Source organism: Chiloscyllium plagiosum, chromosome 5, assembly GCF_004010195.1.
Source record: "Chiloscyllium plagiosum isolate BGI_BamShark_2017 chromosome 5, ASM401019v2, whole genome shotgun sequence".
Classification (NCBI taxonomy): Eukaryota; Metazoa; Chordata; class Chondrichthyes; order Orectolobiformes; family Hemiscylliidae; genus Chiloscyllium; species Chiloscyllium plagiosum.
The window spans coordinates 85,624,114-85,640,532 of NC_057714.1; the positions used below are offsets into that span (position 1 = coordinate 85,624,114).

General features: G+C 41.9%; 1 protein-coding gene across 3 annotated transcripts in view; it reads left to right on the forward strand.

The window, feature by feature from the left end:
* LOC122550062 (protein adenylyltransferase SelO-like) overlaps positions 1-16,419 on the forward strand; it is a 113,654-nt gene that overhangs the window by 37,437 nt on the left and 59,798 nt on the right. For all 3 annotated transcript variants that reach the window (XM_043690538.1, XM_043690536.1, XM_043690537.1), the window contains 4 exons: positions 5,685-5,752; positions 5,854-5,941; positions 15,388-15,457; positions 15,595-15,667. In XM_043690538.1, coding sequence (XP_043546473.1) covers positions 5,685-5,752; positions 5,854-5,941; positions 15,388-15,457; positions 15,595-15,667 — 299 coding nt within the window. The remainder of the gene's footprint in view (positions 1-5,684; positions 5,753-5,853; positions 5,942-15,387; positions 15,458-15,594; positions 15,668-16,419) is intronic.

The window sequence follows — 16,419 nt, forward strand, 5'->3', positions numbered from 1 at the left end:
TGTTTGTGCAGATTGTTGAAGAAAAATAGCAAAGTTTTGCACAAATCCTGTATTAACTAGTGCCTGTTTTTTTTTTTAAAAAGTCAGTGTTTGATGTTTAAACTTGCATGTCCATGATGTTAGTTCTGCAAAACTACAATAGTCAACCACTAAATATCTAACATAACATCCCAAATGAATCCACACTCATACTAGATCCTTTTGTTTTAGAAAAAAACAAGGTGCCTTTTAACATCTTGCACAATGTCAAAAAGAGTTTCCAAAAATCAATTTTCCACAAGTCACTACATTAGGAAGACAGGCTAAATGAATTAATTACATTTTTCATTGCAACCCAAGAATCAAAAGCCACATTCATTGCGTTTAGGAATCTTGACTGGACCAACATTTTTTGCCCATCCCTAACTATCCAAAGGCAATTTCTCTGGGTGTGGAGTTGCATGTAGGTCAGACCAAGTAAGGATAGCAGATTACCTTTCCCAAAAGGATTTTAATAAACCAGACAGGTTTTTACAACAATTGATAGTAGTTACATGGTCACCAATAGCTTAGTGTTTTCTTCCAGCTTTTTAATCGAATTAAAATTTCACTACTTACCGTGGTGGGAAATGAACCCATTTCCCAAGCACATTAGCTCACCCAGTGACTTTACCACTACACCACCACATTCCGTATTACAGTTGGAATAAGAAATCTATCCCATCAAGCATCCAAAATTATTCAGTAATGTCATCAGAATGAAAAACATTCTCTACATTTCCATATAAGCTGGCAATCCATGTTAACACACTGTTTCAAATGGTAAGGACTTTGTAGCTGTCCTCATTACCCAAGACACAACTCAAGGGCTCTCCAGTGTACAGAGGCGTTAGTCTACCCAAGATCTCAGCAAACATGAGTGCCCTGGACTAGGGTCAGCTCAAGTGGGAATGAAGTGAGGTATGAAATTTGAACAGAGCCTCTTAACAGACAAGTACAGTTACAAATAAGTTAATAGAATAACATAAATGAGAATACCCAACTGTGTTCAGACAATTCAGTTATTAGTCTATGATTCAAACCAGATTGCAATTAGACTTCAGATAAGCCAAATGAGGATGGGCTAGCTCCTAGAGTTGGTGTCACACATCATTGCTGTCACACATCATTGCTTCATATGGGAAACAGGCATCAGTTCACAGCCAGATTACAAGAGGAACAGTCTAGCTTTCCTTTTAGCAGCTGCCTTAGTTTACTAAATCTTTCTGGGAACTGTGGTAACTAAACTAAAAATTTATTTTGGTGGAATTTGAAAATCTGGCTTGAATCTTCTATCAAGAAGTACCAGCTAGCTATTATAAACTCCAAGTTAAAATTTAAAATCTATATTGACAAGACCTTGGTATTACAAAATGGTTTCCATGCTGCATAAAAAAAGGACCAAAAAAAGCATTGGAGTCTTATGGAATCATAACAGCCATCATTGGCATTGAACAAAATAAATTGTTTCTAAAGCCCATGAAGGAGAATTTTTTTTAAAAATATTTCAAACCGAGCATAAAAGAGCAATTACCATGAGGAGATTTCAATGTTGCAGAAAAAGTGCTATCAATGTGCAAATCTTCCTAAGTTTAGTTCAAAATTTAAAAATCAAACAAAAATCTATTCTCTAACTGCTCGAATCTTTTTGTTGACTACATATTTAACTATTGTGCTTGCTTCCTGCTGCAATCAAACTGCTAGTTAGTTAGAGTACGAGCTGCTAAGCTGAATAAGCTTTCTTAAAAATAGAACTTTGTAAAGGTCATTACTCAATTCAACTTAAAGTGCGGTTAGGTCAATGACAACACACCATTACATCTGATGTGGCTGATTTCAACTTCTCAAAAGTGAAAATGATTCTCATTCAGATTGGATCCAGTTTCCCCTTCCATTATAAAAAAGCATTTACAGTACTGGATGATCAACTGAAACTACCAATATTCCCCCCAGAGTCCAAGCTACAGGGAAGCGTAGCATGAAGTCAAAGCTCGAAGCCAGGAACCTACTTGATTGCTCCATACAAACACATTAATGCCAGGTTTTCGAGCCAAGGCCCCCAGGGAGAGTGTTAAATTATTCTGGTAGCATGATGAGTTTTGGTTGAGCAGACAAGAGTCTAAAAATTAGAGCCCAAATTAAGGAGTGAAATTAGGAGGCGCTATTACACCAAGTGACAGAAGCTTTGAACTTGGTTAAATAAGCAGCAATTGATACAAGACTAATTGGTTTTCAAATCTGATTGATTCACTTTCTGTGTGTATCTCTATACATTTGGTTAAAAGAGTAAAATGACAGATAAGTCATAATTGCGCCAAATATGAAACAATGCTCAAACAACTAAATTCTAAGTGATGGTAGGGGAGGAATCTGATGTGCGAGTGTGCTCACGTTATGGCACAAACTGTCGAGCACAAAATGCCTACATTTTCTGTACTTATTGATCCAAGACTTTAGAATTTTTTTTCAAAAGAAAAACAATATTAGTGTGACTGTTTTCATTTGGGGAGGTGACATACAAACATACTTGCAATAAGAGAGAGTTGTTTTATGAGGAAAGGTTGTACAGTTGGGTTAAGAAAATATAAACAAACAACAATTTTCAGCTACTTGGCCCTTCAAACCTGCTCTGCTGTTCCTTAAGATTATGACTGATTGGATTTTAACCTCAACTCTACATTTCTGCATTTGCAGGAGTATCAGCTATCCCTTTGGTAATCAAGAACCTAAATTTGCCTCTAAAAATATTTCAAGATTCCACATTTAATTCTTTTTGAGGAGGGTAATTTGAAAGATTCTCAATCCTCAGGGAAGAAAACGTTTCCTCGGCTCTCTTTTAAATGGATGCCTCCTTATTTTTAAATTATGACCCCAAGTTCTCCATTTTCCCACAAGAGGAAATATCCTTTCGACATCCTCCTAGTCAAGCCCCATCAGAATTTTATACATTTCAATTAAGGCATCTCTGACTCTTCTAAACTCCAGAGGATACAGGACTAGCCTGTCTGGCTTTTCCACGTAAGGCAAGGCCCTCATTAATGTATTGGTGTAGCAAGCTTTCTCAGCACTTCTCTGCTCCCCCTTCCAAAAGTTACTATATTGAACATTTTGAAAAATGAATTGGAAATATGAGAACTGCTGCTGTTGGTGGAAGCATAGAATTATATGCTATTTAAATAAAGTGGCATAACCAAAGGATTATTTAGCATAAACCACATGATTTTTTTTGTTAGTTAATAACAATCAAACAAAAGCAAAATAAAATCCCAACAGTCCCTAGGCAAGACATGACACCCTATATAGTGAATGGTAATCATTTTTAAGCATGTACTGTTGTAAAAATTAGTGCAAATGTGAGAAGTAGTTATCTCAGCAGCTGTTCAATGCCTACAAATTTGTTCTAAACAAAATCTTGCAATAGCTAAGATTACCAAACCACTTCTACAACAAACGAGAATCTGCCCTTTTCTCATTTTGGACCAACAGTAGCAATACAATAACCAGTTACACATATACAATTGTTCAAAAGTTATACTTGTGACTAAGTTTGGCTGCAAATCTTAATGCCCACAAGGGAATGTTTCATACAGGCCTATTTAAATTTGGCAGTCTGAACTCTTAGGAGGAATCCACCCAGGAAAAATGGTTATGATACTTTACAACTTACAGAAAAGCTATCAATGTTTTGCATAAATGTCATTCTAGAATTATCAGAAAATTTAGTTTATGGCTGTCAAAAATCAGAATATTAAAGTTTTGAATGTAAGGATTCTTTTCAATCTAAAACAAAGCTCAGCTGTTGAACATTACTGTATTATATACAATTGGATAGAATTGCAAGACTTTTCCAGCATCCAGTGGGATTCCAGGTTAAGAACTCTTCACATGGGATTATAATTTTCCCCCCCAAGTATCTTACTGATGAAGCATCAGGCATACTTCTGAGCAGAAGGTTCTGGATTTGTTTACACTTAGTGCACGGCAGCATGGTGGCACAGTGGCTAGCACTGACTGCCTCATAGTCACAGGGTTCTGGGTTTGATTCCAGCCTCAGACAATTGCCTGTGTGGAGTTTGCACATTCTCCCGATGTCTGCAAGGGTTTCCTCCCACCGTCCAAAGATGTGCAGGTTAGGTGGATTGGCCATGCTAAATTTCCCATAGTATCCAGGGACGTCCAGGCTAGGTGGATTAGCCATGGGAAATGCAAATTTACTGGGATTGGGGGTTTGGTGTTGTGGTGTGTCCCAATACATGTGTGCTCATAATGTAACACATGTATTGGGCCAGGCAGTGGAATGTGGTGAAAGGGTTAAAATTGTGTCCCAATACATGTGTGAATCTAACCGAAAATGGAAGGTGTCGCTTAGTCTCGTGTGAATCTTGTTATACACCTTCCCGTGTGAATCTTCTTATCTGTATGTAACCAGAATGGAATGTGTTTTTTAGCCTTGCTCTGCTGTTCACATGAATGTTTATATCTGGAAAAGGGTATATCAGCTGGAGAAGTCTCCAGTTCGGTAGAGTCTGCTCCGGGGTTGCGTTTAACCGCCGAGCGTGGGTTGTTGGCAACCGCTCTACGAGAACTGACGGCTCCCAGTTCCGGTAACACGTAGAGTGAGTATAAACCAGACCCGTTGTAAGTACGAGACCTGGTTGTGGCGACGCTGCGGGGAATAAAACACTTATATTCTAGCAGACTCGCCTCTTGGCTGTTTGTTCTGTGTCAGACTACTTTCCTGCGAGCCTGGTCCTTGACCTTGAGAATTTTTTTAAAACACCCCTCTCTCTCCCCACACTTTCTCTGGGGTTCTACACAGGGGTGTATTCTAAGCCCCCCTCCCCCAGATAAACTCTCCAACATTGTCCTGTACAGGGCAAAGGTGGAACCAGTCAAAACGTTGCAGTAAAAAGGTGTGTGTGGCTGTGTGTGTGTGTATGTGTTTGTCATCCCCCAAAGGCAGCAGCAGTCTTACTGTTGGTGTCCAGTCCGGCTGCCCTGGAGTCGGGAGTGGGGGGCAGGGGCACGGACGGTGGGTTGGGGGTTAGCGGATGGTGGATGGTGCTGGCAGAGGCGGTGTTGGATGGGGTTAGGGGGCGCGGATGGGGTCGAGGTTGGGAGCGGACAGGGGTACAGGGTTGGATGGGGGGGGGTGGCGGCGTGGCGGGGGCATGCATGAGATGTGCTGCTGCCTAGTCTCCTGAATGAGGAGCAGATTTAGCAAGTGCTCGATGTGTCAATCCCATTGAACTGATCTTGGGGGGGTGCAGGCATCAGCAATGCTGCAGGTCCCTTACACATAAGTGTGTCTCTGCTCAGAAGCAAACCCTGAAACAGAGAGAGGGAGCAATGCAGGTAGAGCGAGGAGAAAAGAAGCTTCAGAAAACTCCAAGCCCCAGAGGAGAGGTATTGAATCAATTAACCTAATAATCAATTAACCGAATGCAATAGTGCCCACCCATCGCGTTCGGATAATCAAGGTTCCTCTGTATATTTTTACTTATACTGTAAAGTATGTTTTCCATTTTTTTAACGAGGTTACCTTTTCAAATTTTGACTGCAGTATTTTTTAGTTATTTGTTTTTATTTGATTACTTTTTCCCCCAGCTTAGTTATAAATTGTTATGATAATCTAACATTTACTTTATGATAAAATGTTTCTGCAGTCTGGTTGTGAGCAATGATGATGTGAAGAGGGATCAGTTCTACAATGGGAGTGTGAGGAATGAAAAAGGTATGCTTACTTTTATTAACTTTTATTCAGAGAAAGTTAAGAAATAGTTTCATAAGATTAAAACTGAAACCATGTGATTACCCTTTATTGTGTTCTTCAAGGTGCAATAGTTCTTCGTGTAGCTAAATCATGGTTTCGTTTTGGATCACTGGAAATTTTGGCATATTCTGGAGAAACTGAATTATTAAGGTAATCTTACCAGTTTTTAACGTAAATTTGGATTTATTCTTCTGAAAGAACAATAAAAAATGATTTTACAGTATTAAATAGTCATTATAAACTCAGACCAAATAATGCCAAATGGTTGGAACTAACTAATTTTTGCAATGAGTATGTATACAAGCGATTTGCATAGTTCGTTGTTAATTTTCCTTCCTCAGAGTCAATGCAATTTTGACAAACTTGGCCTTCACTGGACTTGGAAAGTTGCCTGGATTCAACAAACACAAATGTTTGGAATCATAAGTACCGAAGAGGCCCTTTGGCCCATCAAGTCAGTGCTGACAAATAAGAAACTTCTGTAAATTTACACTCGTCCCACTTTCCAGCATTTGCCCCATAGCCTTAAATGATATAGCATTTCAGGTGCTCATCTAGGTATTTTTTTAAAGATTGTGAGGTTTCCTGTGTCAATTACATTCCCCCCAACCCCGTAATGCAATGCATTCTAGATTCCCATCATCTAGGTGAAATTCCCTCTAAAGCCTCCTCCCTTTCACCTTATAAAATTATGTCCCTTGTTATTGACCCTTCAACTAAGAGGAACAGCTGTTTTCTATCCACCCTGTCTAATCTTATACACCTCTATCAGGTTCCCTCCTCAGTCCTCTCTGCTCTAAAGAAAACAATTGAGCTTATCCAGCCTCTCTTCATGGTTAAACTGTTTTATCCCAGGCAACATCCTGGTGAATCTCCTCTGCATACCTCTCCATTGCAGTCACATCTTTCCTGTGGTGACCAGAACTGCACACATTCTGTTTGATCTGTGGTCTAATCAAAGTCCTCTCCAGTTTCAGCCTAACCTTCAAGCTATTTTAATCTATGCCGTGACTGATAAAGACAAGTGTCCTGTATGATTTCTTAACCTTCCTGTTAACCTGTCCTGCCACCTTCAGAGATCTGTGGACAAGCACCCAAGATTGATCTGTTCCTCTGAGCTTTCTAGTGTCCAGCCATTCAGTGAGCAGTCCTTTGTCTTGTTACTTCTTCCAAAGTGTGTCACTTCACGCATATCAGCATTAAATTCCATCTGCCGCTGATCTGTCTATGTGAATAATCCATCTGAGTAACTTAAGACCTCTTTCCTTACTGTCAACTACTAACCAATCTTCATGTCATCCACAAACTTGCTTATCATCTCTCCCCCTCTATCTTATATAGCATTAATATATATCACAAACAATAAGGAACACAACACTGTAGCATGCTACAGACAATGGCCACTAGTCACACAGACAGCGTTCTACCACCATCCACTGTCTTCTACCACAAAGCTAATTTTGGATTCAACTTCTCAAGTTACCAAGGATCCCATGTACTTTTACCATTTTTATCAGTCGCCTGTATGGGACCTTGTGAAAGGTTTTGCTGAAATCTAAATAAAGTACATTAATTCACTACCCTCATCTACACACCTCTTTGAAAAACTCAAGCAACTATATTAAGCATAACCTCCCTCTGACAAAGCCGTGCTGACTATCCCTGATCAAACCTTGCCCCTCCAAGTGCAGATTAATTATTTCCTTCAAAGGTTTCTCCAATAGTTTGCTTATACTGAAATAAGGCTCACTGGTCTGTAATTTCCTGGTTTTACTCTTCCCTTCTTGAAAAGTGAATCCACATAAGTTGTCCTGCAGTCCTCTGGCACTTCCCCTGAGACCAGAGTAATTTAAAAAGAAATTGGGTCAGAGCCCTGTAATATCATCTCTCGTCTCTCACAGCAGCCTGGAATATTAAATCATTTGGACCTGGGCTTTTGTCTACCTTCAAGCCCACCAATCCTCCAATACCTCCTCACTCTCCATGTCAAACTGTTCATGAACTCATAATACTGCTTACTGAATTCTGTACCTACATCCTCCTTTTTCAATATGAAGAAAAACGTAATGTACTTGTTTGACATCCTACCAATTCCCTCTAGCTGCACACACAAGTGGTTTCCTTGGTCCCCAATGGGCTCAGCTCTTTCTTGATTATCCTCTTCCCCTTGATATTCTTGTAGAATATCTTGGGATTCTCCCTAATCTTACTCATTAGTGTTTTTCATGCCCCTTCTTTGCAGTCCTAATTGCTTTCTTAAGTATTCCCCCTGCAATTTATAAACTTCATGAGGACCTCCAATGATTTGCTCCCTTTGTACCTGTTAAAAGCCTCCTTCTTTTCCTTTATTATCCAGTCCTGAATATTCTTAGATATCCAGAGTTCTCTGGGCTTGTTGCTCCTACATTTCACCCTCAAGTTAACATTTGAGCCTATACTTTTGGCAATTCCATTTTGAACAGTTCCACTGTTCTGCTGTAGATTTACCTAGAATTAGCTGTTTCTAGTCTAGTTTTCCCAGATCCTGCTTTATTTTAATAAAATCTGCCTTCCCACAATCCAAGATCCTTTTTTTGCAGACCACCTTTATCATTTTCCATAAGAAGCTTAAAATGTGCAGTGTTGTGGTCGCTATCATTAGAATCCTCTCCCACTTCCACTTTGAAAACCTGTCTGGTTTTATTCCCCAAAATTAGGCCCAACACTGCACTGTTCCTTGCTGGACCTTTTATATGTTGATAAAAAAAAGCTTTCCTGAATATTTTCAAGAAATCTACATCCTCTAAACCCTCTACATTGTGACTATCCCAATTAATGTTGGGAAATTGATATCCCCAAATATAATCACACTCCTATATTTTTTACACACCTCAGTGAACTGTATACATATCTGCTCTTCTGTTGCCCACTGACTTTGTTTGTTTGGGTCAATTAGAGAAATTGCTGGAAAAGCTCAGCAGGTCTGGCAGCATCTGTGGAGAGTAGTCAGAGTGACCCTTCCTCAGAACTGATGGTTGCTAGGAAAATGCCAGTTTATATACTGAAGGTAGGGTGGGTGAAGGGGGTGAGGAATAAATGATAGGTGGCGATAGAGCCCAAAGAGAGAGAAGAACAGTCGGACAGACAAAGGAATGGATAATGATCCAGCTAGGAGGGTGAATAGCTATTAATGGAGACTGTTAATGGCTAACAATGGGTAATGTGGAATAGCAGACAATGTGATAATAAGACCTGTGGTGTGTAGAGTTTGGGGTAAGGATGTGGGAAAGCAGAAGCCCTAAAGTTGTGGAACTTGATATTCAAGCTAGAAGGCTGCAGGGTGCTCAAGCAGAAAATGAGGTGCTGCTCTACCAGCTTTCACTGAACTTCACTGGAGTATGGCAGTAAATCTGAGTCAGAGATGTTGGCCAGGAAACAGGGTGGTGTGTTGAAGTGACAGGCAACTGGAAGCTCAGGATCTTTTTCACAGTCAGAATGTAGTGCTAGAAAAACTGAATGGCCTGAAGATGGATAAGTCACCTGGACCAGATGAACTACACCCCAAAGTTCTAAGGTAAACTTTTAGGAAAAGCTAGAATCAGGGAGGGTCCCAGAGGACTGGAAAATCACTAATGTGATTAAAAAGCGAGTAAGGCATATGATAGAAAATTACTGACTGATTAGCCTAACCTCGGTAGTGCGTAAGATCCTGGAATCCATTGTGAAGGATGAGATTTTTGAATACTTGAAAGTGTATGGTAAAATAGGGCAAAATCAGCATGGTTTCATGAAATGGGGGTCACGCCTGACAAATCTAATAAAATTCTTTGAGTATGGAATGAGCAGGTTAGACCAAGGAGAGCCAATGGATGTTACCTACCTGAACTTTAAGAATGTCTTTGACAACAAGGTGCCACACAGGACGCTACTAAGTAAGATAAGGGCCCATTGTGTCAGAGGCAAGGTGCTCGCATGGATAGAAGCTTGGCTGTCTGGCAGAAAGCAGAGAACAGGAACAAAAGGGTCCTTCTCAAGATGGCAGCTGGCAACAAGTGGTGTTCCACAAGGCTCAGTGTTGGGACCACAACCTTTCACTTTATACATTGACGATTAACGAAGAAAATTAGGGCATTCTGGCTAAGTTTACAGACAATACAAAGATAGATAGAGGGACAGATAACATTGAGGAGGTGGGGGGGCTGGAAAGAATTTGGACAGGTTAGGAGAGTGGCAAAGAATGGCAGGTAGAGTACAATGTGAGAAAGTGTGAGGTCATGTACTTTGGTAAGAAGAATAGAGGCATGGACTCTTTCCTAAATAGGGAGAAAAATCAGAAGTCGGAAGTGCAAAGAGACTTGGGAATTCTAGTCCAGGATTCTCTCAAGGTAAACTTGCAAGTTGAATCACTAGTTAGGAAGGCAAATGCAATGATGGCATTTACTTTGAGAGGACTTGAATATAGTTATAGAGATGTACTTCTGAGGCTCTATAAGCCTCTGGACAGACCACATTTGGAGTATTGTGCACAGTTTTTGGCTCTATATCTCAGAAAGGATGTACTGGCCCTGGAACGTGTTGAGAGGAGGTTCACGAGAATGATCCCAAGAATGAAAAGCTTAACGTATGAGGACTGTTTGAGGACTCTAGGTTAATAGTCAGTGAAGTTTAGAAGGCTGAGGGATCTAATTGAAACATTCAGAATACTGAATAGCCTGTACAGAGTAGCTGTTGGGAAGATGTTTCTGTTCTTGGGAGAGACTAGGACCTGAGGGTATAGCCTTAGAATAAAGGGAAGACCTTTTAGAGAGAGACACTTCTTCAGCAAGAGAGTAGTGAATCTGTGGAATTCGTTGCCACAGAAGGCTGTAATGGCCACATCATTGAGACTGAGAAAGATAGGTTCTTAACTGAATGATGGAGCAAAATCGATGGGCTGAATAGTCTAATTTCTACTCCGATGTCTTATGGTCTGATAGGTGTTCGATGAAGCAATCACCCAGTCTATGCTTTGTTTCCCCAGTAGAGAGGAGCCCACATTGTGAACAACAAATGCAGTGGACTGGAATGTATGAAGTGCACGTAAAGCGCTGTTTCACCCGGAAGGTGTGTTTGGGCCCTTGGATATTGAATAGCAAGGAAGTGAATGAACAGATGTTACACCTTCTGCGGCTGCAGAGGAAGGTGCCTTGGGGGAGTGTTGGGAGTGAAGGAAAAGTGAACCAAGGTGTCCCTGAGAGAACTGACTCTGCAGAATGCTGACAAGGGAGGGGAGGGGAGGGGAATATGTGTCTGGTAGTGGCATTTCACTGGAGGTGGCAGAATTGGGAACTAATGATCTTCTGGATGTGGATGTTGGTGGGATAGTAGGTAAGGACAAGGAGAACCCTATTGCTGTTGTGGGAGGGAAGAGAAGAAGTGAGGGCTTAAGTGCGGGAGAGGACAAGTGCGGGAGACTTTGCGAGGACTTGAATATAATCATAGAGATGTACTTCTGAGGCTCTGGACAGACCACATTTGGAGTATTTGGACAAGGCTGAGGATCCTTGTTAACAACAGCATGGAAAATCCTCGGTTGAGGAAGAAGGTGGATATTTCAGAGGCTCTCTTATCGAAGTTGGCATCATCAGAACAGGTGCGATTGAGACAGAGGAACTGAGAGGATGGAAAAGAATCTTTACAGAAAGGCAGGGTAGAGAAGTACAGCATGGAAACCAATCCTTCGGTCCAACTCGTCCATGCCAACCAGATATTCTAAATTAATCTAGTCCCATTTGCCACCACGAGGTCCATATTCCTCTAAACCCTTCCTATTCATATACTCATCCAGTTGAATGTTGTAGTTGTACCAGCCTCCACCACTTCCTCTGATCAAGGTAACTGTGAGATTCGGTGGGTTTGTAGTGACCAGCCTATCCCCAGAAATGGAAACAGTTGTTGAAGAAGGGAAAGAAGGTGTCAGAGATGGACCAGGTGGAAGTGAGGGTGAGATGGAAATTGGAAGCGAAATTGATAAACTTTTCCACTTCCAAACAGGAGAGGGAAGCTGCGTTGATGATATCATCGACATATCGAAGAAAGAGTTGTGGGTGGGGTCCAGAATAGGACTGGAACAAAGAATGTTTCATATACCCCACAAAGAGACAGGTATAACAGGAATCCATGAGGGTACCCATGGCTACATGTCTAACCTGACGAAAATGAGAGGAGTTGAAAGGTAAGTTATTCAGGATGATGAGCCTGTCAAGGCAGAGGAGACTGGTGGTCGATGGGTATTTGTTCCAGGAAGAACTGGAGAGCCCTGAAACCATCCTAATGCAGGATACAGGTGTAAAGGAATTGTATGTAGATGGTAAAGAGGCAGCTGGAGCCAGCAAACTGGAAATCCTGAAACTGGAGTAAAATGTCAGAGGAACCACAGATGTAAATGGATATGGACTGGACCAGGGAGAAATGACTGAGTCAAAGTCGGAAGAGATGGTTCTGTGGGGCAGGAGCAGGCAGAAACAATGCGACGCACTAACAAGAAATTTGACAGCTCGATCTTTATTTGGAGCTCCTTACCTCACATTGTGGGAATGGTCTCTAGAACACACTCCCTTTCCTAATAAAGTCTGTGTTACAATGGTTATAAGCAACTTTGACATCAGTGTTTGCCACCATTCTGGCCGTTTTGCCGCTCCCAGGACATTTGCCAGCTAAGCGTTCGCTGTTTGTTACTTTGTGAACCTGCAGTTATTTTCCCAAGGTCATATAACTAAGCAATATTTTGCATTTGCCCACTTACAATGTTTTCTGTTTTCCTGTGTCCTTTCACAAGGTTATCTGAGTATACCCTTTGTTATACGTCATTCAGTCCTTGGTTTTCATACCATTCGTCCTTCACTCCCCTCTGCTAATGCAATGGGGTCTTCTGCCAATATTTGATTAGATTAAATTACTTACAGTGTGGAAACAGGCCCTTCGGCTTAACAAGTCCACACCTACTCTCCGGAGAGCAACCCACCCAGATCCATTCCCCTACATTTATCCCTCCACCTAACACTACGGGCAATTTAGCATGGCCAATTCACCTAACCTGCACATTTTTTGGACCGTGGGAGGAAACCAGAGCACCTGGAGGAAACCCGCGCAGACACTGGGAGAGTGTGCAAACTCCACACAGACAGTGGTGCTTTGAGGCACTGTGCCACCATGCCGCCCACAAATGGTCTACAGCTATTTGTGTAAAGGAATTCAACTAAGATGTGGAAGTGTTGGTTTTAGACTGGTGTGGAGAAGGTCAGAAATCACATGAAACCAAGTTACTGCCAAACAAAGGAGCGGTGCTTCAAAAGCTTGTGATTTCAAATAAACCTGTTGGACTGTAATCTGGTGTCATGTGACTTCTGACCGAATTCAGCAAATTCGTTAAAGTTGTTTATTAGTTGCACTTATAATTTCAGTATACTGACATGTATAATATGTAATGGCAATCACTTAAAAGTCTTTGATTATGCTGGGATCAGACTTTTCCTTCTACACTTTATTAAAGAACAAGCTTTCTCTTTCCCACTAAGATTCCTATAAGTCACTTCTTTATATTTTCTGATCACCATGAGCATGAGCCTACGATTCTGACTGGAAACTGCTGCCTTTTTGGGGGGAGGGCGATAAGGAAACTGGCGAAGTCAGTGTTGATGCTGTATGATTGGAGGGTTCTGAGGCAGAAGATGAGGCATTCTTCCTCCAGGCATCGGGTGTCTTGGGTTTGACAGTGGAGGAGGCTCAGGACTTGCATGTACTTGGTGGAGTGGGAGGGGCAGTTGAAGTGGTCGGCAATATCAACAATACTCTCCAGCACATCTCCTCCACTTCCCTTCATCCACCCTTGAACCCCACCTCTCCAACCACAACAAGGATAGAACCTCCTGGTCCTCATCTTCCATCCCACTAATCTCCAGATACAGCGCATTAGCCTCCGCCATTTCCACCACCGACAATCAGGCCCCACCACCAGAGATATATTTCCCTCCTTACCCCTATCGGTATCCCGCAGAGACCATTCCTTCCACAACTCCCTCGTTAGGTCCACGCCCCTCACCAACTCACCCTCAACACCTGGCACTTTCCCTTGCGGCCGCACGAGATGTAAAACCTGCGCCCACTTCTCTCCCTTCACCTCCGTCCAAGGCCCCAAAGGAACATTCCACATGCGGCAGAGATTTTCCTGCACATCCAAACACCTCATCGACTCTGTCTATTGCTCTTGATGTGGCATTAGGGAGGTAGGACACCAACTCGAGGAACGTTTCAGGAAACATCTCTGGGACATACGCACCAAACAACCCTACTCAAGTGGCCGACCACTTCAACTCCCCCTTCCAGTTCGCCACACTTTTCTGTTCCCAGATTGCCCTATCAAGGTTAAAGTAGTTAAAGCCATCTGGAAGAATGCACAGCAATGTGCGAAGAAATATACCAGCATAAATGGCACAATCTTCTTTCCCATATCTCGCACTCTCTCTGCTACTGTACTCATTCCCTACCAAGGCTCATGCTCCCCCACCTGCTGTCACTTGCCTCTAGCTTCCTGGTGTGTATCTGCACAAGATTTCTCAGCAGTGCAGTAGTATTGTGAGCCTGTTCTATCTGGTTGAGCTGGCAAAGTGCAAAAACTCAAGGCCAATCAATGCAAGACAGGAATGCTGTAAGCGTCTGGATAGGCTCAACATGAGTGAGCACTATGACAGCAAATGAACAGGCCAGACATGCAACCTGGTCCAGTCCATGAGCTGAATATATGCCCCATAACGCAGAGTGTTCTTGCGGCAGCAATAAATATGAGTTGAGTTAATATCCTTGGTGCAGCACTGAAGTGCAGAAGAGTGCTGTTAGTGATTTGAAGATTTGCAATGGGGCTTCTTAGAGGCTGGCATATGTCAGAGGCCAATGTCTGTGATCATGGAGTACATGTGGCTATTGCTCCGAGATGATGATGTCTGATGTTGCTTTCCTTATGTTCTTATAACTGAACTATGAATTACTTCATTGTATCATTTAATAATACAGTAGTGCAAGAAGTTCCTTCCCCGTTGAATCTGCACTGATTTTTCAAAGAGTGATCCAGTTGGTTTCATTCCTTGGTTGTTCAAACATATCTCTGCAAGATGTTTATTCTTCAAGTAGTTACCTAATTTCCTTTTGCATGTACTAGTGAATCTGTTTCCATTTTATTAGGCAACAATGTCCAAATCATGCCCACTTGTTTGCCTGCATGTAAACACTTCTAATTGTTCATCCTTGGGAAGTAGGCATGTGTGAAATAGCATATCATGCTCGTCTCTAATTGTCTTTAAGAAGGTGATGGTGAGCTGCCTTTTTGAACTACATCATCCTTGGAGTGTAGGTTCACTCACAATGCTGTTAGGGAATGAGTTGCAGGATCTTGAGTAGTGATATGGAAAGAATGCTGATATAGTTCCAAGTCAGGTCTGTGGCTTGAAGGGGAACATGCATGTGATGGTGTCCCCATGGTTTTGTTACTCTTGTCCTTTTATGTGGTAAAGGTTGTGTCTTTATTTGTGTATGTGCTTTATCAGAACTTCCATTTGTGTACCATTTGGTTTTTTTTTCCTCAGGAAACTGGTGGATTTCATTATAAAACTACATTTTCCTTTGATAAATGTAACCAGCTCAAATAGGTATCTGGTAAGTTTTAAGATAAATGTTTTAAGTATATGATATTAGAATTTGTATTATTTGTGTACCATTAACCAAAATGTCATATTTTCTCTTTTGAGAAAATTAGCAACAATTTTAACTGAGTTAGCATTTTGTTATTGCAGGATTTTTTCTCTCAAGTTGTGACTGATACTTCATACCTCATCGCACAATGGATGTCAGTGGGATTTGCACATGGTATGATATCGATACTTAGCTCAAGGCAATTAACTTAGATAATTAGATTAGATTCCCCACAGTATGGAAACGGCCGTTCAGCCCAACAAGTGCACACCGACCCTCCGAAGCCCACCCAGACCCATTCCGCAACCCTATATTTACCCCTGACTAACGCACATAACGCAATGGGCAATTTAGCAGAGCCAATTCACCTGACCTGCACATCTTTGGATTATAGGAGGAAATCCACGCAGACACGGGGAGAATGTGCAAATTCCACACAGATAGGTGCCTGAGGTTGGACTCAAACCCGGGTCCCTGGCACTTTAAGGCGGCAGTGCTAACCACTGAATCACCATGCCAATTAATACCAAATTAACACACAAAGATCTAATGGGCAGACTTTTATCGGGACTTCAATGAAGTGGGATTTGAACCCAGGATCTCCCATCTGCCCTAGAGGTCATACAGTCATAGAGATGTACAGCATGGAAACAGACCCTTCAGTCCAACCCGTCCATGCCGACCAGATATCCCAACCCAATCTAGTCCCACCTGCCAGCACCTGGCCCATATCCCTCCAAACCCTTCCTATTCATATGCCCATCCAAGTGCCTCTTAAATGTTGCAATTGTACCAGCCTCCACCACATCTTCTGGCAGCTCATTCCATACAAGTATCACCCTCTGCGGGAAAAGTTGCCCCTTAGGTCTCTTTTATATCTTTCCCCTCTCACCCTAAAATGATGCCCTCTAGTTCTGGACTCCCCG